This window comes from Salvia hispanica, chromosome 3 (genome assembly GCF_023119035.1).
Source record: "Salvia hispanica cultivar TCC Black 2014 chromosome 3, UniMelb_Shisp_WGS_1.0, whole genome shotgun sequence".
Classification (NCBI taxonomy): domain Eukaryota; kingdom Viridiplantae; phylum Streptophyta; class Magnoliopsida; order Lamiales; family Lamiaceae; genus Salvia; species Salvia hispanica.
Window position 1 is genome coordinate 4,973,210 of NC_062967.1, and position 25,567 is coordinate 4,998,776.

At 38.2% G+C, this 25,567-nt stretch overlaps 5 protein-coding genes across 5 annotated transcripts; 4 read left to right on the forward strand and 1 right to left on the reverse strand.

Annotated features, from left to right (window-relative positions):
• Positions 1–2,294: 2,294 nt before the first annotated feature.
• On the forward strand, positions 2,295–7,591 carry LOC125211326 (protein LONG AFTER FAR-RED 3). The gene is made up of 15 exons (XM_048111059.1): positions 2,295–2,449; positions 2,606–2,751; positions 2,853–2,954; positions 3,605–3,677; positions 3,952–4,058; positions 4,141–4,264; positions 4,608–4,802; positions 4,998–5,083; positions 5,353–5,460; positions 5,658–5,753; positions 5,854–5,952; positions 6,035–6,109; positions 6,504–6,635; positions 6,732–6,847; positions 7,208–7,591. The coding sequence occupies exons 1-15, from the start codon at positions 2,359–2,361 to the stop codon at positions 7,401–7,403; spliced, it is 1,746 nt and encodes a 581-aa protein (XP_047967016.1). The 5' UTR covers positions 2,295–2,358; the 3' UTR covers positions 7,404–7,591.
• A 965-nt stretch (positions 7,592–8,556) lies between these two features.
• Positions 8,557–9,578, forward strand: LOC125215918. The gene is made up of 2 exons (XM_048117498.1): positions 8,557–8,844; positions 9,027–9,578. Exons 1-2 carry the CDS (start codon positions 8,557–8,559, stop codon positions 9,576–9,578), a joined length of 840 nt encoding a protein of 279 aa, XP_047973455.1.
• A 904-nt stretch (positions 9,579–10,482) lies between these two features.
• On the forward strand, positions 10,483–12,284 carry LOC125212041 (momilactone A synthase). Its single transcript, XM_048112066.1, has 3 exons — positions 10,483–10,638; positions 10,826–10,891; positions 11,303–12,284. The coding sequence occupies exons 1-3, from the start codon at positions 10,619–10,621 to the stop codon at positions 12,105–12,107; spliced, it is 891 nt and encodes a 296-aa protein (XP_047968023.1). The 5' UTR covers positions 10,483–10,618; the 3' UTR covers positions 12,108–12,284.
• A 339-nt stretch (positions 12,285–12,623) lies between these two features.
• On the reverse strand, positions 12,624–16,782 carry LOC125215395 (glutathione gamma-glutamylcysteinyltransferase 1-like). The gene is made up of 8 exons (XM_048116801.1): positions 16,659–16,782; positions 16,037–16,193; positions 15,322–15,560; positions 14,870–15,033; positions 14,444–14,495; positions 13,712–13,939; positions 13,110–13,517; positions 12,624–12,923 (listed from the first exon to the last, which is right to left on the reverse strand). Exons 1-8 carry the CDS (start codon positions 16,731–16,733, stop codon positions 12,837–12,839), a joined length of 1,410 nt encoding a protein of 469 aa, XP_047972758.1. The 5' UTR covers positions 16,734–16,782; the 3' UTR covers positions 12,624–12,836.
• A 2,477-nt stretch (positions 16,783–19,259) lies between these two features.
• LOC125215929 (rosmarinate synthase-like) lies at positions 19,260–21,604 on the forward strand. The gene is made up of 3 exons (XM_048117510.1): positions 19,260–19,634; positions 19,995–20,091; positions 21,177–21,604. The coding sequence occupies exons 1-3, from the start codon at positions 19,260–19,262 to the stop codon at positions 21,602–21,604; spliced, it is 900 nt and encodes a 299-aa protein (XP_047973467.1).
• Positions 21,605–25,567: the final 3,963 nt, after the last annotated feature.

Consider the following 25,567-nt stretch of genomic DNA (forward strand, 5'->3'; position numbering starts at 1 on the left):
GTCGCTTGGATTATCTGTTTCTTTTTATCCTTTCTCCTTGGATTATCTGTTCAACTTTTTTATAGGTACACAATTATTGGAGATAAATTTGGAGCCCTAAAAATAAAATATTCCGAAAAAGCCAACCCCCCATATCTAGCATAAAAGTTAAAATATATTTTTTATGTTTCAAAAATATAAATACTTATTTTTCAGTTTTCTCTTCAAAAACTTCTATTTTGCCAAAAATAAAATTGTGAGTATGTATTAGTATAGTTTAATTGGGCGTGGAGGAGACAACCACCAATTTTGAACATAAAACTAAAATTGCTGAAGAAGTATACTTGTCTTTGAAGTTAGAGAAAAACAAAAATGATTTCAAGATAAAGTTAGCATACTTACAACTTAAATAAAAAACATGGTTGATTTTGACACGTTTCTTAGAAGTCTAACTCGACCTAACCTTAATAAAGTTACTTAGTTATTGATGGTGATGTTATTGCAACTTTAAGCACCATTCCAATTAGCTTTGATACTAATTTATGTTTTTTATATTAAAAAGTGGGCAAAGTCCATCAATAATGTCAAGAGAGATAAATCTATTATTCTTTTCTCCTTCTTTTATAAAGGCGAAAAAGTTAAAAAGCTACTACTACAACTTTTTTTTAAAGAAATACTTTATGGAAAAATTCGATTTCTTAAGCTCACGAGTCACGAGTCATGATACGATCCTAAATCATTCTTTAGAATTTTTGTTGCTAATTTATGGTTATCTATATAGGATTAAAAAATCTGAGTTATTATTTTAAAAATAAATGATTTTCACTAAATGCACAGACTATAGGCAACCCTCGATTTTGAACCCGATTTTAAGATTTGTGCAATTTCATACGTGTACAAGTTCCCGCAATTAAGACTGACACGACCAAATGATTAATACAACAACATCATACGGCTACATTAAAGCTATAAAAGTTCTAATTAATTTAAATTCTATTTTAATGACAAAATGGATTCAGGAATTTATGAATTTTGATAGATGCAAATTCTTGTTTAATTAATCAGTCTTGAACTACTACTAAGTTGCCATTTTATACCCAGAGTTGGGCCATTTCATGGGCTTTAGCATTTAGGCCACGTGAGAGCGGTGGAATGTCTTCAGGTATCTTCGAGGGGAAAAGATTAATTGACAAGATATATTTATCATTTATCTTATTAAAATGGTAACTATATATTCCTAAAAAGTGGAGTACTAATCAACTCGAAGTGAAGAATTTAAACTGAATTGGTACCAAAAAATAACTCAACCTTTTACCTTTTGTGTGAAAAGACAGTTAAGATACATTTTCAAAATTAAAGAAGGTTTAATACATCATCAAATACCCTTTCTATTGAATAAGAGGTAAATATGGTAGTTATTTCTCTTTATACCTCCATGTACCATTTTCCCTTGAGATACTCTTAGAAGGAAATAAGAGGCGTGACAACAAGTTGCGGGTCACCACACCAGGCACGAGCATCAGCTACTCTCATGTGTTGCGCACACATTGGCTGGACGCATAGTATCTTAATTGATATTCTCTTTGTTTGACCTACAAATACTCTTATCTCCTCCCCTCCTAAGTTTGACTTATTATAATTCTAATAGTGGTTTACAACATACGACTTCCCCTACACACTCTTATTTCAAATTCCAACTTAAATGACACACATCTCATATTTCCAACATTTCATTTCTATAACTTCCTATTTCCCTAGAATCTAGATAACATCCAAATCGACTAATCCTACAATGAAGTGGAGATTCTTACATAGGTACGCAACATGCAAATCTTTGAATTTTGAGAGGATATCAGCGTATATCTCATTGTCGGCAACAAAAAGCACAAAGCAATCGTGATAGAGTTGAGAACAGATACGAGGTACGTCCAACATGTGTCCTTAATCACACATTTTGTATGATTCAAGCCTATTACGATAAAGTAAATACAAATGTTATGAGAGATGATATTTTGAGAAGACAATTATGACCACCTATAAAATGGCGAACAATAAGATCGATTTGATTTTTTTATTCCAATACGAAAGTGGACTGATACCGTGAATTGAATAAAACAAATCACATGCCCAATTCTCCAGCAGCGCCTCGGTGGACCCCATTTTAGGCGACAAGATCAAGCAGTGGTGTGAAGCCGTTTGATTTAAAAAAAAGAAGCTAAGCGTAAAACGACGTGGTTTTATACAGCCACGTCATCGTGACTCGTGGCAGTAGGAAAGTGAAACTCTGCTAGTTTTTGACTAAAGAAAATGGAGCACTAATTCCGATTCCGATTCCGATTCCCTCTTTCTCGATTCTCTAAAGGAATCTCCCCTGCAGCGATGAAGCCACTGTCACTCTCCGCCACGGCGGCGGCATTGGTGGTTCTCCTCGCCGTCGCTTCCTCCATCTACCACCCTCACTTCCTGTACCGTAAGTCCAACGAATCACTCTCTAATTTCCCCCTCACGCTTCCGCAGCTCAAGTTAGGGCATATCCATTTCGAAAGTTCTGCTAAAAGAGCTTACTTTTGCGTTCATTTACACTTTGAAAGAAACTTGAAATGTGCGTGCCGTTGATCAATGACAGAGCCATGGCTGCGCGGCCGAGACGCGGCGGATTTGGTTGTGATGAATGGGACTATATACACCGGCGACGCCGCTTCCCCTTTCGCTGATTCAATGGCCATCCGTCGCGGCCGGATTCTCCGAGTTGGAAATTATTCCACCATTAAGGTGCATTACTGCTCTATCGAATACACATAACCCCAAATTTGTCTTCGATGTGGGCAAATTGTGAATTTGTTATATGACACATTTGACACGGGTGAGTGCAGAAGTCGGTTGGGTCCATGACTAGGATGGAGAATCTACAGGGGAAAGTGGTTGTTCCTGGATTCATTGACTCACATGTGCACTTCCTTTTTGGAGGATTACAGGTCCTGGATATGCATATTTTGGCATTCATTGCTCTTTACTTTGGCTGAAAAATACTTGTGGTTCATAAGCTTTAGTAAAAGCATCCTTCTTTCTATCCATCTCTTTTGAACTGTCACCTTTCTATAGTTGTTGCTTGCACATTGTCATTCTTCGATAAGTAACATCAGTTTTCTTCTTCAGTGGATGTATGTATACATGAAAAATATTTGAATGTCTGTACTGATTTGAGTTTTTATTCTTACCTGGCATTTAGCATCAGAGTTCTTCTATCTAGACTCATTAGAATAAAAGTCTCTTCAAAAACTCTACTAGAACAGCTGATGTTGGCAACAGCTATCATAGACCTTCTGTAAAATTCATCCCTTAGTAGATGCAGGGATGAGTATTTAGTTGGGAAACCGAACTTGATGGGGTTGGGTTGCATCAGATGAAAAAGTTGGAACTTGACCTGTGTCAAGAATATGTTTATGGATGAGGAACTTGGCAACAAGTAGAAAAAATCACTGTTGATTGGTTCACTGGGCAGAGCCAAAAGTTGTATGTTTGACTTAAACCTTGAAAAGTTGTATTTAATAAAAGTGGTATTAGACTGCAATATGACAGTTTTACCATTTTTCATATGATGGATTTGAGCTAATAATCGAAACAGATGGGTCAAGTTCAACTCCATGGCGTCAGCCGAAAAGAACACTTTGTGAACAAGGTTAAAGAGGCAGTATCAAGTAAGTTCTATCTTAATTATGCATATAGAAAACACTTTTCCCTACTTCCAGCAGAAACACTTCATCAAGTGCTGATTGCACTCTAATGTCCCTATTGTCAGATATTTTGATGGCCTCAATGTTTATTTTTCTATTAGATGTGTGCTTCCTTGTCCTGATTAGCTTGAGGGGGAAACTATTTGCCACCTTTTCAATTTTTTATAAGCTTATTTTTATTTTATTAGCATATTAAAGTACGATTACTTATCTAATGTCTGGTTCAAAATTTCCCCAGATAAGCCACCTGGAACTTGGTTGCAGGGTGGTGGTTGGAACAATGATCTGTGGGGGGGAGAACTTCCAATAGCATCATGGATTGATGATATTACGCCTCAGAATCCTGTAAGTGTAGTCACCATTCCTAATGTGCTATTCGATTTAAGTTAAATAACGCGTAGCTGATTCTAGGTAACTTAATGTGTAGGTGTGGCTGTCAAGAATGGATGGTCACATGGGCTTGGCTAACTCTCTAGCATTAAAACTTGCTGGAATATCTAATAACACGACGGATCCTGATGGTGGAACTGTCATGAGAAACAGTCTAGGAGGTTCCTTCTTTCATACTGTTTCTAGTTTTATTTCTATAATCAAGTTTGAACTTTGTTGAACCTACAGTGAATCACATTATCCTTTTTTTACCTGGGATGATTTATATTGTATTGGTCAATGCACATTGCACAATAACTTTATCTAGGAGAATCTGAACATTAATGTGGAGGCAAGCGACAATCGTGTGAAAAATCATAAAAATTTAAAGTTTGTGTATTATGATGCAGAATTTTTAGTTTGTGTGCAAAACCAGGAGTTGGTGAAAGTTGGTGTATTTAGGGGCAATTATCTCTCTGGATATAGATTAAGCTGATTGCCTTCTGGCTTTGTTATTGCATGCAGAACCTACTGGTCTGTTGATTGATTCTGCCATGAAGCTCATCTTTTCCTGCATCCCGGAGGTCTTAGTGGAGGATAAGAGGGAAGCTCTTTTGAGAGCTAGTGATCATGCCTTAAGCAAAGGCGTCACAACAGTTGTTGATATGGGGCGATATTTTCCTGGCGCGTCAACAGAGCTCTCTTGGGAAGATTTCTCAGGTTCTGCTTTGATGTACTGAAGGATAAGTGTAGCAGTTTTGATTTTTTTTTCCGACATGTATGTTAAGACCAACAAATTACGAGCCATTAATAATGCTTGTAGTTTATTCCTTGATCCTCAAAGTGTTCAAACAAAAGCTAACAGACAATTTATGAATGCCTTCTTATTTCAATCTCATTCTCTGGTCCTTGCAGATGTCTACAAATGGGCCAACCTATCAGGAAAGATGAAGATTAGGGTTTGCTTATTTTTTCCAATCGAAACATGGGCTCGGTTACATGTAATCCAGCTTCACCATACCTTTTTGCGTAAATTTGTTCGTAGTTCAGACAACTGCTGTGTGCTTGGTGTTTTTAGTTCAAATATGGAACTTCAAAGATATGACCAAAGGGACGTAGGATTTGTGTCAGTTATTGTCAAACAATGCTCCACTTTTCGTACGGCCAAAATTAACTTCAACTGGAATTGTTTCCTTTTATGCATCATCTTTGATTTGAACCTGTAACGTCTTAATTATTACTTCCATTTTGCCCTTTTTCTCCTGTACAGGAACTTATAAATCGAGTAGGTAGGAAGTTGAGCGAATGGCTTTACTTAGGTGGTGTAAAAGCTTTTGCTGATGGATCATTGGGTTCTAGTAGTGCACTACTCTATGAGGTGAGAATAGTTATATTTTTTCTTTTCTTTTTCTTTCTTTTATAAAAAAGTAAAATCCATGTTGTAAATCAGAAAAACTCTTATTTTTAAGACAATGAAGTGATGTAAAGATCCAGTTTTAGCATTTCAAATCTGGAAGCTTGAACCAGTTAATTGTATTGAGACTTTTGTGTGTGGTGTGTGTGTGTTTTGTGTAGCCGTATGTCGAGGAACCACTCAATCATGGCTTGCAAGTGACAGACATAGATAAGCTGTACAATTTAACTCTCGCTTCTGATAAGGCCGGTCTTCAGGTGCTTTTGCATTTTCTACACGAACGTTTTCTTTCTTTACTGCAAAAACCATCAAGATATCTGCAGATACATATATTGCAGAATTCATAATTCGTTTCAGGTCGCCATTCACGCCATAGGTGACAGATCCAACGACGTGATCTTGGACTTGTACAAATCAGTGGCTACTGAGAATGGAATCAGAGATCGAAGATTCAGGGTAAGTCGAGCTGTTCAGTTGCTTCAAAATTTTAACCTTTGTTCCGAGTATTGCTCATAATTGTCTCAGCAAAGGTTTGCAGATCGAGCACGCACAGCATTTGGCTCCTGGAACGGCACCCAGATTTGGTGAACAAGAAATTTTTGCTTCCGTGCAGGTTTTGTGTAATTGCCTAATGCATGCATTTCAAGGTTGAAAAATGTAAATAACCACTAAAAGTGATTTTTAAAGTTAAACTTGTGGGAACGAGTGTGTTCCTTGCCCACCTGTGCACGCATGGGAAGGCCGAAAGAGAACCAGCACAAAAACATGTGTTTTTAAGAACTAAACAATAAGTAACATGTTTTTAATAATTTGTAATGCACATTTTTTAATTATAGAAGATAAATACTAGGAAAATTTGAAATACCAACATTGTGATTAATGTGAATTCGAAGTCCTCAGATCCCTAATCGGCTTATCGTGGTACCATTGTTTGCTTACTAGCATATATGGAATAATTCTTTCTATTCAAGTTCTTGATTTAACTTTCTAATACCATTTCATGACAGCCTGATCACTTATTATATGATGCTGACTCCGCTATAAAAAAACTTGGTCTGGAAAGGGCAAATGGAGGATCATATTTATTTAAGTCGCTCCTTGCAGGGGACGCACAGTTGGCTCTTGGCTCTGACTGGCCAGTAAGAACATTTTTTTAGTTAATCAATTCTTTTCTCTAGAATTCCAAAATTTCATGCTACCTGTTTGAACGTTGCTCATTCATTATCTCACTATAGGTTGTCGAAATAAATCCTTTGAGAAGCATAAAGTCATCAATGAGAAGAGTGCCTCATGGTTGGGGGAATGCTTGGATTTCGTCTGAATGCATTGATCTAAACGATGCATTGAACGGGTATGCACTACAACCCCATGTTCTTGTTTGCTCAAAGATTTAAGTTTCAGACCTCACCAATTTTGTGGTATACATGAATTATCATAGGCCAATTAACCAGCTAAAATTCTTCAGAGTTCATGTACTAGTAATTAATGTTTCTTTGCCTTGTCAATGAGTAGTCATCATTCATTAGGGTCAGCTGTAGTTTATAGCAAGAACATTGGAGCAGTATGCAAAAATGGCCCGAAAATGCAAGAAAGTGACCAAACTTTCACGGAAGCTGCAACAATGGCCCAATCCACACTTTCTTGCTCGCATTATGATGTGTGTATTATGTGAAACTACAGTTAAACCCATTTATTTATCACAATCCGGTAGGTATACCATTTCTGCTGCTCGATCGTGCTTCCTTGATGAAGAAATCGGGTCTCTATCACCGGGTAAAATGGCTGACTTTGTGGTTCTGTCCGTGGATTCATGGGATGAGTTTGCTGCAGAAGTTTCTGCATCGGTTGAAGCGACATACGTTGGTGGAGTAAGAGCATATGCCCGAGACCTCATAGAAGATTCATAGTAGCATTGATCAAAATCACAAAGCTTTTGAGTTGCAATGCATCATATGCATATGACAGGTTCATTTGTACGAGTAGTCAATGTTTCTATCTAGCCTTGGGGTTATTCTCAATCGTTTTCTTTCAACGATGTAATATTGCTATTTTGTTTATTTTGTTGGATTAATTAATTGCTGATTTAACGTGTTAATTTTCACTCATTTTGTGTTGTGAAACTTGTGAATACAATCTCTTCAAATTTAAACGTTGTAATAAGCAACGACCTTTCATTTTGTTGCAAATTTAAGGTTCCCCAAATTTTGCTTGTAAAATAATAGTACTGCGATAACTTGTTTATTTTAAATTTATAAATAAAAATTCCGATATATATTGAAGTTTATCTCATATAGACTAGTACTCCACAAATTTATGTGATTCTATGTATACCATACATTTGAAATGGTGCATGATACGAAGCATAATTATACTATATTAATCGTTATTCCAAATTAACTCCAATCACATCAATTAAATATGAAAATTATGAAAACATTCAAAAAATAAAATTACACATTATAGATACTCTAATAGTATATCATTTTAATATAACAGTATTAATATATTATCATGTGAAAGAGAAAGACAAGGTTAGTGAAATATAGTAAAACCTTAGACCATCTCCAATCGTACTCCATAAATGAGTTTTGATGTAGAAATCTTCTTCAATCATACACCATACTCAAACTCATTTTTGGTTTTTTTTGAAACAACACCAAATATGGTGTTACTGCAAAAATTTTGTGAGAGAAAAATCTAAAAATGGTGTAAATTTTGAGTTTGATGTAAATGGTTGGAGTAAAACTACTTTTTGGTGTGAAGTATACTCAAAAATGAGTTTGAGTTTGGTGTAAATAGTTGGAGATGGTCTTAGGGTGTCCACTATAGGGCGAGCCGCGGCGGGGGGTGGACGTGGGGCGCCACCGTGCCGTGGCGCGGCATTGTGCTTGGGCGCGAGCCGCAACCCTCTTATAGCACTGGCCACGAGCCGCGGCTCCCCTTTTCCGAATTTTTTTTTTAAAAAAAAATACTTCTACAAATATACCCATTTTTCCCCAATTTTTTACACCATTCCAATCTCCACTCTTTTCATTTTATCACCAATTCTATTTTTGAAAAATGAGTTCCGACGATGAGTTCCAACAATTGGTGGATAGGGAGTTCGATGAACTCGTTCAAGAGGTGCAACGGGAAGCAGAAGAGGAGGAGGCGGCGGCGGCGGCGTTCGTTCGCCCGTTCTATCATCGGCGGACCATCTGGCGTGACCATGTCGGGGCACACCGGCGGTTGATAGAAGACTACTTTGACGATAACCCCCGTTACCCAGCAGAGATTTTCCGTCGCCGCTTCAGAATGTCGCAACGGCTATTCATCCATATAGCGACTACATTGGCGCAGCGGTCTCAGGTGCTTCACATTGCGCAATGATGCTAGCGGCCGACCCAGGTTGTCGACATATCAGAAGTGTACCGCTGCAATTAGGCAGCTTGCCTATGCCGGACCCGGCTGATATGTTCGACGAATACCTACAGATTGGGTGAAACAACTGCTTTCCGACAGCGCTGAGGCGGTTTTGTAATTGTATCCAGGCCATCTTCGGTCCGGAGTATCTACGAAAGCCAAATGCCGATGAGTGCCAGAGATTGATAGATATGCACGGGCGAGTGCATAATTTTCCGGGGATGATGGGCAGCATCGATTGCATGCACTCGGAGTGGAGGAACTGCCCGGTTGCTTGGAAGGGGCAGTTCACATCTGGATTCAAAGGAAGACACCCAACAATGATACTGGAAGCTGTTGTTGACTACCGAATGCGAATCTGGCATGCCTATTTTGGTGTCGCAGGGTCGAACAACGACATCAACGTACTGGATTCGTCCCATCTCTTCAATGATGAGTGTCGGGGTGAGGGTCCGACGGTCAGATTCATGGCCAACGGGACGCAGTACAACAGGGCATACTACTTAGCCGATGGGATATACCCTCGTTGGCCCGTGTTTGTCAAGACGATCCGGCAGCCGGTTGGGCCGAAACAAACCTATTTTGCGGCCAAACAAGAGAGTGCTAGGAAGGACGTTGAGCGTGCTTTTGGTGTCCTCCAATCGCGATGGGCCATTCTTCGGTGCCCGGTTCGACAATGACACGAAAATGATGTCGCCTCCATCATGTATGCATGTATCATATTGCACAATATGATAATAGAGGACGAAGGATATTCTGCAGAGAACTGGGCACCGGAAGAGGGTGCAAGTACGAGTCACGGTGTTGCAACCGCCCCACTGCAGATGGGTGTACCGCGTAGTGATGCATACTTGATCCAACGGTTCGCCGATATGCGGAGGGAAACATCACATACGACACTGCAGGCTGATATGGTTGAAGAGGTTTGGAATCATAGGGGAGGAGGGCGTAGAGCGTGATATGCGTTGGGAAAGTAGTTTATTAGAAGTCGAAAATTTTCGTTGTATAATTTTACTCCTTTGTATAATACAACGAAGATTTTGTTTTAATTTTAGTTCGTATGCATTTTTTCAATTATTATTGTAGTAGAATTAAAATATAAACAAAATGGAAAAAATAAAATTTTTGGTGGCTTGGCCATGTCCACTATAGTGGGAAACATGGGCATTGGTAGCCTGACCACACCTTGTGGCTTGGCCCGGCCAACTATAGTGGACACCCTTATGCACTCCTAAGTCCTAACATAAACGCAAAAGGAGAAAAAAAACGCAATGAGAATAAGAATAGTAGGAGTACTTAGTACTTATTCTCAGTGAAATATAAAAAAATTAGATCTAAAAGTTGTAAAACAGGAATCCTGGAACCAATAAAATACTTTTCGTCCCATTTAATTACATGCATATCTTATTCCCTACGAGATTTTATATCTTAAGTGTGAAGAGAATAAAGTATAAATAAAATAAACTGAAAATAATACTAGCATTTCTATTATACACCCTATGATAAGTATAGTTAAACAAAACAAAAATTAAAAAATTAAATATTAGTCAAATTAAAAAAGGATTCTTCCTTTCTGTTTCTTAGCTGTATTAAATTTGGTAGATTTATTGACGCTAGCATATTCTGACAAGTTGCTACTCTGAGGGCCAAATCCTGACTTTGCTTTCTTGTTTCAATGCATTGTGATTTTCTCTCATTCACATCTCTCCCTTGAATCAATATGTTGAGGACTCCATTCAGGTCTCTCTCTCTCTATCTCACTCTCAAAGTTAATATCTTAACTTATGTTCTTGTTTAAAAAGATTCTTCCTCATTTTACAGTTTAATTCATATTGAAAGATCTTGCATTTGTTTTTTTTTTTCTCTCTCCAATAATGCTTTAATAATTCTGACTTTTTGAATGGTTGTTTGGTTTATTGTGACACAGAAAGTTGACTGCTTCAAGAGTTTTGCTCACTCCACCCTATCAGAGATGGTTTTCTCAAGAAACAAGGTAAATTTGCTCTATTTTTTCCCCTTTGTCATAATTTGGTGATGCTTTGTATTCTTAGGTGGATTATAGTTTAAAAATTAGCCAAATTATAGTTTAATTAACATTAACCGAGGTGGGTGTTTTTGGTTCTTAGGTGGATTATATAGTTTAATTAGGGTAGATTTTTAGAAGGATTATAGTTTTATTCAACACTAACTAAGATGCGTTTTTTTGGCCAATGAGGTGGTTTTTGGTTCTTAGGCAGAGTATAGTTTAATTGACATGAATTATAGTTTAATTGAGTTGAATTGTGTTTTTCAACTCTGGGGAAAATATGATCCATATCTTGTGGACATTTTCTAAAAAAGAGTGTAAAACTGGTAACACAAAATATGAATTAACTCAAAATTAAATGACTAATTTGATTTTCAGGAAACTAGAAGGCAAGGTAGCTCTAATCACAGGGGCAGCAAGTGGTATAGGTAAAGAAACAGCAATCAAATTCATCAACAATGGCGCTAAAGTGGTCCTAGCCGACATCCAGGCCGACCCGGGCCGCGCAGCGGCCCGGGATCTCGGCCCAAACGCGGCCTTCGTCCCGTGCGATGTCACCAAGGAATCGGACATCTCGGACGCGGTGGACTTCGCCGTGTCCGAGTTCGGCCACCTCGACATCATGTACAACAACGCGGGCATCGCGTGCCGCACGCCCCCGAGCATCGTGGACCTCGACATGGCCACGTTCGACCGCACCATGGCGATCAACGTCCGGGGGGTGGTGGCCGGGATCAAGCACGGGGCCCGCGTCATGATCCCGAGGCAGAGGGGGTGCATCCTCTGCACGGCCAGCGTGACCGGGATGATGGGCGGGCTGGCCCAGCACACCTACTCGGTGTCGAAGAGTGGGGTGATCGGGGTGGTGAGGTCGGTGGCATCGGAGATGTGCAAGCACGGGATACGCATCAATTGCATATCCCCGATGGCCATCCCGACCCCGTTTGTGATGGACGAGATACGGGAGTACTACCCGGGGGTCGACCCCGGGCGGCTGGCGAAGATGGTGAGTGATTTTAGTGCACTGAAAGGGGCAGCTTGTGAGCCTAGTGACATTGCAAATGCTGCTTTGTTTTTGGCTTCTGATGATGCAAAGTTTGTTAGTGGGCATAATCTTGTGGTGGATGGTGGCTTCACAGCATTTAAGAATCTCACTCTTCCTACACTAGATGAGCTTTCATGAAACAAAGATGCCAACCTTTTTTTCTTTTTCTTTTTTTTTTCTTTCTTGAGTTGTTATTGCTTTAGTGAAATTGATAATGATTGATGAAGGAGATTCTCAATTGGTATAAGAGTGAGCATTGAAATATGTTTCATTAGTGGCAAGTCTTTATGAGAAATTATTGTTTTTAGAAGATTAGATCTCTTAGTATCTAACTTTATTTATCGAATATTTCGAACTTATGAGCTCTTTGGGCCCAAACGAACTTTCAAAATTAGTATCTAAAATATTAATTTTAAATGGATTGTTTCATCCTCAATAATACTACTATAGATTCATTCATTGGTTTCTTATAATTTCATAAAATTATGTTATTTATAGATAATATAATTGTAACTAGTAGATAAATCTATATTTTAAAATTAAATCACTTCTTACTAATTATAAAAGGAAGTGTAATTGAATCAAGCTAATAAATTTATTACATTTTCAAGCTAAATCAATTAAATGAGTTGATACAGGAGCTAAATACTAGAGTATAGAAGAAATATAATTGTATCTTATTACATAATTTAACAAGATTCCAGAGTATGTGTATTTCAATTCTTCACATAATTTGTTCTTCAATAATGGGATAGTTTACTGAATAGTAAACTTGGCAGGTGATGACCCTAGGGCCCTTATTTCATGTATATCACCTTTTACAAATACTACTACAACATTTTAATATGGAAATATGTATAACAAAATCTAGATAAGGAGAGCATCTAAATCATGTTCTACGCAGTCATTGTTGCATCTCTTGAGCACAAAGAGTTGACCCCTCAAGTGCAAAACCTGCAAACAAAACCATGAAGAAATCGCTAATCAGGGGCATACGCAGAAAATTAGTTTTACGAAGATAAAATCGAATTCTTCCAACAGCAAGGAGTGCTAAAATACTTTTATTTCTTCCAAAAACATACTCCGGCCTGTGACTAACAGCTCACAAACACAGAGAGCGTTACAATAAACTCTATATACCTCATCTTGAAGCAGTGGAGGAAGTTTCTGAATTGAAACAAGACCACATATCTCCTCCCACACTTGTTCATCTACAACAGCACGCCATGTCTCCGGGGGCAAGGCAAAGAGAAGCACCGTCAACACATGGTTGCTTGCCTGGGGCATGCTGGAGTAGCAATGTGACTCAAAACCAACATCAACTGCGACCTCTCCAGCACCGTTTGCTTCTGCTCTCAAGATTTTCGTGGCACAAGCATTGTTCTCATCAACAGTGTGTCTCATTTCCCTTGCATTGTTGCAACAAGCACTTGCTACAGTATTTGGCAAAGAATTTTGTTCTCTCTTGCAAAAGCAATTCTTTGAAGACAATGCATCTGTTACATGCTTGTAAAGGCTAGTATCTTGCACTTGCTTCAACACTTTTTCCTAAAAAAAGTTGGAAGTCTCACTCAAGTTAGGTAAGCACATGATGATAATGGGGTATTTAATTTTGAGAGTTAACCTATATAGATTAATTGGAGAGATCCTAGTAATTGACATAAAAATACTCAATCATGAAAAGTAAATGCTCCAACTAAGTGTTTAGGTGCGTCAGTTTTTAATAATATTTGTTTCCTTACCTTAAATTCGAGTTTTACTTTCTCTTGTTCACTTAGAGGTAGACCACCATCCTTCGCAAGGCGAACCTCTGCCACCCACTTAATGAATTCTGTGATATCTGAAGGTAGAGAAGAGAAAACAGTGGAAATGACATCTCTTACATCCTTGATGCTACGGGAACTTAGCAACAACGGGACATCATCAGTCAAGTATTTCCCAATACTGGCCCAACCATCATGTTTGCAGCTCTGCAAAAATAAGTACTAATGGTGAAATACAAATATTTTCATTCATTTTCCATTCACTTCACATGCTCTGTAAGAGAGAATTTTTCCCAAGCATGATGAATTTTTTTTCCAGGCAACCCCTTTCCCCTCATTTTCACTCAAATTTTCCTCACATTTCTTATGTTTTACGCCCTAGGGAAGGTGGGAGGACTACTAACTGTGAGAGTTTTTAATCTTCTTTTATCCCTCAATTTTCTTATGATATATTTTGCAACAAAAAAGAACACTCCCTTATATAGCCTTACACCAATCGGGATACAACATAATGAAAAGCAACATATTTTGGAAAACATAAACAAGCAAACTTTACCTATCAATTGCCATTCTTTGATTTAAAACTTACTAACTAGACAAGACTATAAATACAAATGAACTATATGCGCAGGACATTATAACCGATGAAGTATCTGTTTTTTCGTTTTCTTAGAAGGTTTGAAAATGGAGTGAAAGTAATTCGGGTTGTACCAGGGTATGGAGCAAAGCTGGTTCTCTCTGGCGCCTTGACACGAGCATGAACCTGAAGGGAAGTAACTGAGACAATAAGAAGCCATTTACTTTGAGTGATAACAAGGATAAATAAAAAAATTTCAAGCCACTACTATCTTGATGGACTTCATAGTTTTGAACTTGTTTAACCTTGAATTACACAATCTCATCTCATGTTTCACATCAAAGTAAACATCTATTAATAAAAAAACATGCAATTTACTCAAGCATATGCCCAGAAGGGAAACTCGAGAAACACAACCATGGGTGTAGTCGGAACACACACAGCAGAAGATGGACAAGTGCTTGTATAAGAGATTACAACAAGATTGAGAAGAGCAAATAAGTAAGCTACCATCATGCAAGTAAAGCTTAGAAAGTAGTGGCAAATCAGAGCAAGCATACCCTCTCTTCAGTTTAGTGGCTTCATCAGTGGAGTCCATGGCTTCCCAAAGAAGTGTGAGGGGAACCCAGTGTGGGGGATATTTAAATCTTGCAACATCCAGAATGAGTACCATATCCATCTCAGCATGATATCCACCAATTGGCGAAAAATGACCTGCTCCAGTCTGACACAATTAAGTAAATTATCAAGATGCAATCAAATAAGGCAAGTCTATATACATCCAAGAAATTTTCATCTTTGGTGGTTTTTTAGAGTGCTTGGCTGGTTTTTCCATGATCTTTAAAACTGGTGCCTAAATATATAAATTTTAATGCATTCCATAAATTTAAACCCTGTCCATATCGAAAACATCCAAAGGTCATTATAACATAGTTGATGTATGTAAGAGAGATGCATAATTATATACAATTAAGAAGAAACAAACTAGAAAAGATAGTCAATTGCAATCTACCTGCTTAAAAGCTCTTCTAGTATATGATGCAATAATGTGACGATCCTCAGATGTAGAGCATGCCACTACATGATTGCGGAATTCATCAATAGAGCTCTGATTTGTGCGAAAAGATTCAACTTTAGCACCTGCACAATGTCCCAAGCATATTACCTTCCCAAATGATATACCCTTGGCCTTAACCTTGTCCAATGGCTCGCAGCAGTCCAGCATGGTTTCGTCAAACCACCTCCAAGGCCCTATTATTCAAGTTCAGTAAAATCATAGCTATATACTTTTTGAGCTATCAAACAACAAGTATCCATCATTCAGGCAATATTTACAACCAAACATGAATGTAGAAGTCAAGATTAATGCAAAGACGTTAAATTTTCGATATGCAAATAATCTCTTTTTTTCACACATGAGGTTCCACTCCCACCTCCTAGGGCTGAGAAATCATGTGGATCAGATCATTGTCATGGTGACTTATAACGACCCGACCAGTTAGATATATGCTCGATCTTAACACTAATACGACCAAAAATTCACCAACACTGAGATGACATGGTATCTTTCGAGTTGACACGGAACGACAATGAATAAAGGTTGGTATTTAAAGTATACTAGTAATATTTACTCGTTAAAGAAAAGCGAAAGCCCATGTTCTATTGTTTAAAACATTAAGAAAATGCTAATAACATGAGGTATGCTTCGAAACATGAAAATTAGGTACCTTTCCATTTTCTACAGGGATCTATGCCAAGAGCATTCAAGACCATTGCAAGAGTCGCCAAACCACAATAAGCAGGCTCTGATTGCGTCTGAAAATGAGAGATCAAATTGAAAAAACCTTCCATATTTCCATTGTGAAGGGCCTCTTTGAACAGTTCCTGCAAGGGAAAAATGAAAAGAAAATAATAATTGACGTTGGTGTAAAGGATGCCAAAGCAAGCAGCTGTTTATTCAGTTACAGAATTGTTAATTCATGTGAAAAATCACTAGTATTTCTTAGTCCATTTTACTTAGTAGCTACCGTTGGAAACAATATTGAGCAACATATATTTCTAAGCAATACTGCCAAACAATTAATTAATTGAAAATATTAATAAGATTAATATTTTAACTCTCATTACACTAACGAATCCAGAACTTGATGGGAAAAGAATTCGTGTTTGAGCTACTCTGAACCCAGCAGTTTCAGATAACTCGAATTCACATCGTCAACATAATACATGCCAAACAACTTCAGATTTTTTCAACTTTGTGACTCAGATTTCAAATATGTAAGTAAGTATAAAAATCAATATACATTCATTTTACATTTCCAGTAAGGAAGAAGATGTGAGATCGCATACCTTGCCTGGAGGAGAAGAGAAATCAACGGCAGGGGGAGAAGGAAGAGAGCGCCGGTAGAATCCTGCAGCCGCCATTTTAACGCACAAACACGCTTCACTGTGTGCGAAAATGCAGTTTCTTCGTGAATCCCAAAACCCGCGTAACGAGCAGTTTTTAAAAAGCTTCCAGTTGCGCATATAGCAGGCCACCAATGAGAAGCAGACATCTGGCGCTGGCAGGGGTAAAAATGTAATATTAGCATTTGGCCGAAAGATGGAGAATAATTCGAACATTTAAAAAAGAGAGTAATATATTCTGAGGTGAAATTCTAATTTCTTTTTGAAAGATCAAAAGAATACTTACGACAAAAAGACAAAAGCAAATCTCTAGGCTCGGTTCAAAATTCAAATAATGAAATAACTGCTACATATCTAATTATTTATTTTATTCTTATTTTTAGTCAATCATTTTTACTGATTAGTTTTTTCATTACAGTATTAATCATTCGGGCCTCGTTTTTTGATTTGATTAGATAAAGCAGATATATTAACTTCTTATTGGTACATAAAATTTTTATTCATTGCCCATGTTTTTCTTCTGGCCCAATTAAGCCCAATAGCCCATTCTAAAATGAGTATAAGTTGATATCAATACTACATAACATAATAATTCGAATTATTACTATAAATTAATTTATACAAATACAATAGTAAAACATAAATTTTAGTTATAAAACATTTAAACAAAAATGAGTTAGGTATCTTTCTCCATACAAATAAACTGCGCGTTCCAGCCTTTAGGTGTCCGCGGCACAATGCTCATTCAACAGGCTTGCATGAATCAAACTCTTTGCCACCGAAATTAATGGCAGACACACGTATATGAATTAGGGCTTAGCCTCTAATAAATCTATTTTTTCATTTTTCTTTCTTTAGTTCTTATAGAGTAATTCAGTTTATGCAAACTTTGTAGTAATGTAAAAGCTCCTACTAACAGTTCGTATTACATAAAAAACGTTTACAAATAAATTTTACTAGTACTATCTTGTCATTTTAGCACAACTAAACACACCCTTAGGGTTTTACATTCAAATTTTTGCAAGGATAAAATGACATTTTAATTTCAATCCACAAAATAAGCCATCTTATGAAAACTTTAGTATTACTTTTTGTTATCCTTATTTTAGCATCTGAATCCTTACTTCATTCTTATCTCTGTTTTTATCTTAAAGCCAATAAGCTTTAGTACTCACTTCGTTTTATTCAATATGATTACTTTTTTGAGTGATACGAAATTTTAGACAAAATTATTAGAATAAAATAGAGAGAAAAATGTAATTAAATATTTTAATAAGGAGAATAAAGAGAGAGAAATTATTTTAAAAAAAACATAGAAAGTTCACATCTTAATTAGGACAATAAAAAAAGGAAAATGTTCACCTTGAATGAAATAGAAAGATTTATTTGTTATCCTTATATTAGCATCTAAATCCTAACTTCACTCTGATCTCTATTCTTATCTTAAAACCTGTAAAATTTTAGTACTCCTTCCGTCCTATAAGAGTATACACTTTTGGTTGGATACGAGTTTTAATGTACATTTATTAAAGTAAGAAAGAAATAGAAAGAAAAAGCAATTACAGTATTATTAGTAGAGAATCAGCATCATCTCAATAGATAAAATTTTTTTTTTCTAAAATTATAAAGTGCATATTTTTATAGGATAAACTAAATATTAAAAGAATGCATACTCTTATCTAACAGAGATAAGATGATTCTTTGTTATCCTTATCTTAACATCTAAATCCCAACTCCATACTCATCTCTATTCTTATCTTATAGCCATGCGACATTGATTATCATGTTTATCCTACCATCCCTAAAACTGTCGATTAATTATTGCTTTTGTTTGTGTATATGGTGAAATAATATTTAACTTATTTAATATGTCCAAATTTTAAATTTTATATATTTAATAAGTAAAATTCAAACTCAATTAAATCATTGTTATACAGTAGAATCTAGTATTATACCGATCTCCTAAAAACAACTATTCCCTCCGTCTCATAATATGAAAATTATATTTTGCCATTTAGATCCTTCCCACAATAAAAGTCGTATTTCATTTTTACCATAAATGATAAGTAGGTCTCACACTCCACTGACTCAATTCAATCACATTCTATTATTATAAAACTAATACTTCTGCAAAAAAGTGGACTTCCATATTCCACTAAATTTTTAACTCATGATTCTTTACATTTCTTAAAACTTGTACCCAAATCAAATGTGACTCTTATTATAGAATGTAAGAAGTATTTTTCATCATTTATTAATATTAGACCAATTATAAATTAAACAAAACTTTTTTTCTTATATAATTAAATGAGTTTCATTCTCCATTAATAATACTTAATCACTTTTTCTTTCATTATTTCTGTCGTTTTAAAATTATCAATTTTCAAGATACAAGAAAGTTACTCCCCTTTTAGTAAAACTCTATTTATTCGTGGACAGAGATTGTACAATACCACCTTTCTTTCTCTCTTTTCTTTTTTCTCTATCACACACACATTGAGAAGCATGAAAATCACAGTGAAGGAATCGACGATTGTAAAACCAATGGAGAAAACGCCGAGTGGCAGTTTGTGGCTCTCCAGCGTGGACTTAGCTATGCCCGACAACTTCCACACTCGCTACATCTTCTATTACCGCTGCGGCGACGCCGCTGTCGACTTCTTCAATGCGGCGCTGATGAAGGCCGCGCTCAGCCGGGCCCTCGTTCAATTCCACCCCTTCGCCGGGAGGCTGAGAAGGGACGATAATCGCGGCCGCATCGAGATCAACTGCAACGCCGAAGGGGTGTTGTTTATGGAGGCGGAGTGCGACGCCACCCTCGACGATTTGGGCGGTTTCGCTTCCAAGCCTAACTCCAGCCTTGTCCCCACCGTCGATTACTCTAGGGGAATTTCCACGTTCCCCCTCTTTCTGGTGCAGGTAATTTTTTATAAATAGTACTACCTCTGTTCTTGAAAGTTTGACATAGTTTACCATTTCAATCCGTCCCTGAAAGTCTGACGCACTTCACTTTTTACCATTTTTTATAGCATCATATTTCACTAACTCATTCCTACTCATATTTTATTATAAAACTAATTATTTTAAAAGTATGACCCACATCCACCAACTTTTTCAACTCACTTTCCATTACATTTCTTAAAACCCGTACTAGGTCAAAGTGTGTCAACTTTTATAGTATTGTCTATCCAACAAAATTTGTCACATTTTAATTTTAGGAGTACTATATAATGACCCTCATATTTCACTAACAAATTTTCATTTACGACTCTGATACAGCTAACTCGATTCAAATGCGGTGGAGTGAGCTTAGGTTTTGCAAACGAGCACCATCTCTCCGATGGGACCTCCGGCCAACATTTCAACAAGTCATGGGGTGAGATCGCTCGCGGCCTAACCCCCTCCGTCCATCCTTTCCTCGACCGCTGCCTCCTCGCCTCCCGCACGCCCCCGAGCCCGAGCTCCCCCCACCCCCTCCCTCTCTCAAACCCCCCCCCCACAGGGGCCACACCACTTTCTCCATTTTCAACCTCACCCTCGCCCAAATCAACTCCCTCAAACAAAAATGCAACTGCAACAACAATTCGAAATTTACAACGTACGAGGTTGTTACTGTGGAAAAAAACATGTGAAAAATGTGGGAGACCTTTGAGGTGGCCAAGACCTATGGCCTTTCATCTTAGGTAACCCCCAAATGCATTAAGAGATAATCTTGATTGCAAGGCCTTTCAAGTGCTTTCTCTAGCCTAAATATAAGCTTGATCTTGGAGTGGAGAATACACCAACAAAAAGCATTCTCTCTTCTCTCTAGTTCTCTACATCATAGTAGCATTGCATAGCTCGATTCTCGGAACTTCATCAAGTTCGCCGGTGCCTAGCGGGTTTGAGGTGCTTCTACACGCTAGGAGGAAGTCGTTTTATCTTTGGGGATAATACGCCATTCCGTGAGCACTAGCCGAGGCGTAATTTGTCTTGCGGAAAGAGGGCTTCCCTCGACTCGACTTATAGTTCGGTTTGATTTATTATTCCCGATGTAATTTTCATTCCACTTATTGTTATTATCTTCATTCGATTGTAATAGTTAGAGTACCGCCTGTAACGGCTTGGGAATTTTATCCCTTTATTTCCTAACAATCGCAAGACAAATTAGTGTACTCTTCTAAGACAGGGTTATACCAATCGAAGTTGGAGGAAACATGAGCTCCAAAGCTAGAATGAAGAAACGAACAGTCGCAATGTCGATGCGCAATGAAGTGGTTAATTCCTTGAGATCTTTTTTCTTGAGAAATGTGTTTATCGTTTGTCATTTGACAAGCAAGACCAATTTAGACTTGGTAGTAATAATTGGGATGCATTTGGTGTTGAATATACCAATGCACATATGGTTCAATATAATTGTGTACTTATTGTTGGAGACAATATTGTGCAAATTATTTGAACGTGTTGTTATAAACAACAAAGATCATGAGGTGGTCGCAATGGTCTCCGACGTGGACCATGGTAATAATCCAAATGAATGGTTTGTTGATACGGGTGCCACATGTCATGTGTGCTCCGAGAGAAGCGTTTTTTCTACTTACAAATCTGTTGGAGGTAGAAAAGTACGCATGGGAAACCAAGCCTCTTCTGAGGTAGTTGGTGTGGGTAATGTGTTCCTAAAACTAGGATTTGGAAAGGTTCTTACCCTTAAGGATGTGCTGCATGTCCCAGACATCCGAAATAATTTGGTGTCAGACTCACTTCTAGTAAATCATGGATTTTCACTAGAATTTGAGTGTGAAAAGGTTATATTGACCAAGAATGGAAAATTCATAAGTGAAGGCCACCTAGTGAATGAGCTTTTTGAGCTGAATGTTACGGTCATTCACCGTGGAAAAAACCCTTCATAAGTGAAGGCCACCTAGTGAATGGCTTTTTGAGCTGAATGTTACGGTCATTCACCGTGGAAAAGGAATATGCAATAAGGAAGATGACACATCCTCTTATTTGCTTGAGAGCTCTGATTTATGGCATAATAGATTGGGACATGTAAATCTAAATGCTATAAAAAGATTAGTAAATCTTAATTTACTAAAAGTTGATAAGTTTAACTCACAAGAAAGATGTGAAGTGTGTGTTGAAGCCAAAATGGCTAAGCTGTCGTTCCATTCGGTAGAGCGGAGCACAAAACCTCTTGAGTTGATCCATACAGACGTATGTGATTTGAAATTTGTGCAAACAAGAGGTGGTAAAAAATATTTCATCACGTTTATAGATGATTGCATAAGGTATTGTTACCTTTACTTATTAAGAAGTAAAAAGATGAGGCACTTGAAGCGTTTAAAGACTTCAAAAATGAAGCCGAATATCAACTTAATTGTCGAATTAAGTGTGTTCGAAGTGATAGAGGTAGTGAATATGTGGCGCCGTTTGCAGAATTATGTCATGCAAATGGTATAATTCACCAAACCACGGCTCCATATTCTCCTCAATCGAATGGTGTTGCTGAACGCAAAAATCGAACACTGAAAGAGATGATGAATGCTCTGTTGATTAATTCAGGTTTACCCCAGAACATGTGGGGGGAGGCTGTGTTAACGGCAAATTATATCCTGAATAAGATTCCACTAAAAAGTAGGGATGTGACTCCCTATGAGTTGTGGAAAGGCAAGAAACCTTCGTACTCATACCTCAAAGTGTGGGGGTGCTTAGCGAAGGTAGAAGTGCCACCTCCGAAGCAAGTTGCAATAGGCCCTAAAATAGTTGATTGCATCTTTATTGGCCATGCACTTAATAGTAGTGCCTATCGTTTCCTAGTCCATAAGTCAGTTGTGTCTGGCGTGGCTGAAGGAACAACGATTGAGTCAAGGAATGCTATATTATTTGAGAATGTTTACCCTTACAAGAGGCAGGAGGATCGTTCTAGTGAAAGAATGATGGATGAATCCACTAGTTCTAATCCTCCAAAAAGGACGAGGTCAAGTCCTGAGGATGTAGAACCAAGACGTGGTGAAAGAGTTAAAATTGCTAAGACTTTTGGTCCCGACTTCATAACCTTTATGTTGGATGATGAACCAAAGTCGTTGGCGGAAGCGCTGTCTGGCCCAGATGCGCCATTCTGGCAAGAAGCAATCAATAGTGAAATTGAATCAATTATGAGAAATAACACATGGGTGTTAGTAGAGTTGCCAGAAGGTTGTAAGACCTTAGGGTGCAAGTGGATCCTGAGAAGGAAATATAAAACTGATGGTACTATTGAAAAGTACAAAGTTCGCCTAGTTGTAAAAGGCTTTAAGCAACAAGAAGGATATGACTTCTTCGACACGTATTCACCCGTTACGAGAATCACTTCCATTCGGGTGCTTCTTGCGATTGCTGCTTTGCACAATCTTGAAATTCACCAAATGGATGTGAAAACTGCATTTCTAAATGGTGAATTGGAGGAAGAAATTTATATGGAGCAACCTGAAGGGTTTGTAGTACCTGGCCAAGAAAGGAAGGTATGCAAACTAGTGAGGTCTCTATATGGATTAAAACAAGCGTTGTTGCAATGACACTTGAAGTTTGACAATGTGATGTTGTCAAATGGGTTCACTATCAACGAGTGTGATAAGTGTGTTTACATTAAGAACACAAATAATGAGTTCGTTATTGTGTGTCTTTATGTGGATGATTTGTTGATTATGGGCAGCAATAGTGTCATTATCAACGAGACCAAAAATATGTTGAAGAGAAATTTCGACATGAAAGATATGGGTCTAGCTGATGTGATTCTCGGAATCAAGATTAAAAGGAATCTTGAGGGAATAGCTTTGACACAATCTCATTACATTGAGAAAGTGCTTAAGAAGTTTCACTCCTTTAATTGTGAGCCATCTAAGACCCCATTGGAACCCAATGTGCATTTGAGTAAGCACACGGGAGAACCTGTAGCTCAAGAAGAATACGCAAGGATCATAGGGAGTTTGATGTTTGTCACAAACTACACCCGACCAGATCTTGTGTGTACGGTGAATAAGCTGAGCCGATATGCGAGCAACCCAAGCAAGGAACATTGGAAAGCTCTGCGTAGGGTTTTGAGATACATGAAGTATATTCTTAACTTTGAGCTGCAATACACAAGATATCCCCAAGTACTTGAAGGGTATTGTGATGCAAATTGGATCTCTGATTCAAAAGACTCGTTCTCGACGAGTGGGTATGTGTTCACCGTGGGGGGTGGAGCTGTTTCGTGGAAGTCAACGAAACAGACATGTATAGCTAGATCCACCATGGAATCTGAGTTTATCGCTTTAGACAAAGCAGGGGAAGAAGCCGAGTGGCTTAGAAACTTCCTAGAAGATATTCCATGTTGGAAGAAGCCAGTGCAGACGGTAGTGATACACTGTGATAGCCAAGCGGCTATAGGGAGAGCACATAGTGGCTTATACAATGGTAAGTCTCGACACATTCGTCGGCGACATAATACCGTGAGGCAGTTGATCACAAGTGGCGTTATCGCAGTTGACTATGTAAGGTCAGTGGATAACTTAGCGGATCCATTAACGAAAAGTTTAAACCGTGATCAAATGCATGAATTGATAAAAGGAATGGGACTGAAAACCACATTTTAAGATTATAGTGGTAACCCAACCATACGATTGGAGATCTCATGGGCTTGGTTCAATGGGAAAACAAAGCTATATGACTCTAGTTGTAACACTCGGAAGATATTTTATCTTCGCCCATTCTTTTGAAAGCATTGAGTGTTGTAACCTGCATGTGGTAAGAGGCTAAGTTTTGACTTTTAATGATTCTTAGAAGCCTCGAGGAGGTGGGTATTGCAGGATACCTGGAAAAGAATCACCTATGTAAGTGAAGAAGTGTGGGCCGCTTCAACATGTGAATCACTTATGAATCCAAAGTGGTGTTCCATGGCCAGTAAAGGACACAAACGTGAGAACTGATGAGTTTGTAAATAGTATTGTGTCAATATTATTGTCTCGGTATACACCAAGGAGGAATGGTTCAAGGCATCACGTCCACCAGGCCGCCGGTATGCCCGATAGTGTTGACTATGGAAAATTCAAAGCCCCAAGCTACTATTCCAAATGCAATATTATTTCTCGAGAATTGAGCAAAGAGTCTGCATGCATGCATACACGTCTTGTGTTGGTTTGAGCTTGCAGTGCTCTAACCAATGTGGGGGATTGTGGAAAAAAACATGTGAAAAATGTGGGAGACCTTTGAGGTGGCCAAGACCTATGGCCTTTCATCTTAGGTAACCCCCAAATGCATTAAGAGATAATCTTGATTGCAAGGCCTTTCAAGTGCTTTCTCTAGCCTAAATATAAGCTTGATCTTGGAGTGGAGAATACACCAACAAAAAGCATTCTCTCTTCTCTCTAGTTCTCTACATCATAGTAGCATTGCATAGCTCGATTCTCGGAACTTCATCAAGTTCGCCGGTGCCTAGCGGGTTTGAGGTGCTTCTACACGCTAGGAGGAAGTCGTTTTATCTTTGGGGATAATACGCCATTCCGTGAGCACTAGCCGAGGCGTAATTTGTCTTGCGGAAAGAGGGCTTCCCTCGACTCGACTTATAGTTCGGTTTAATTTATTATTTCCGTTGTAATTTTCATTCCACTTATTGTTATTATCTTCATTCGATTATAATAGTTAGAGTACCGCCTGTAACGGCTTGAGAATTTTATCCCTTTATTTCTAACAGTTACAGGACACGTGTGGCACTGCGTGAGCGCCGCACGTGGCCTGCCTGGGGACCAGGAGACCATGCTGCAGCTCCCCGTGGACGCGCGCACGAGGCTGCGGCCGAACCTCCCACCGGGATGCCTAGGCAACGCGATCTTCTACACCGACGCGATCGCCCTGTG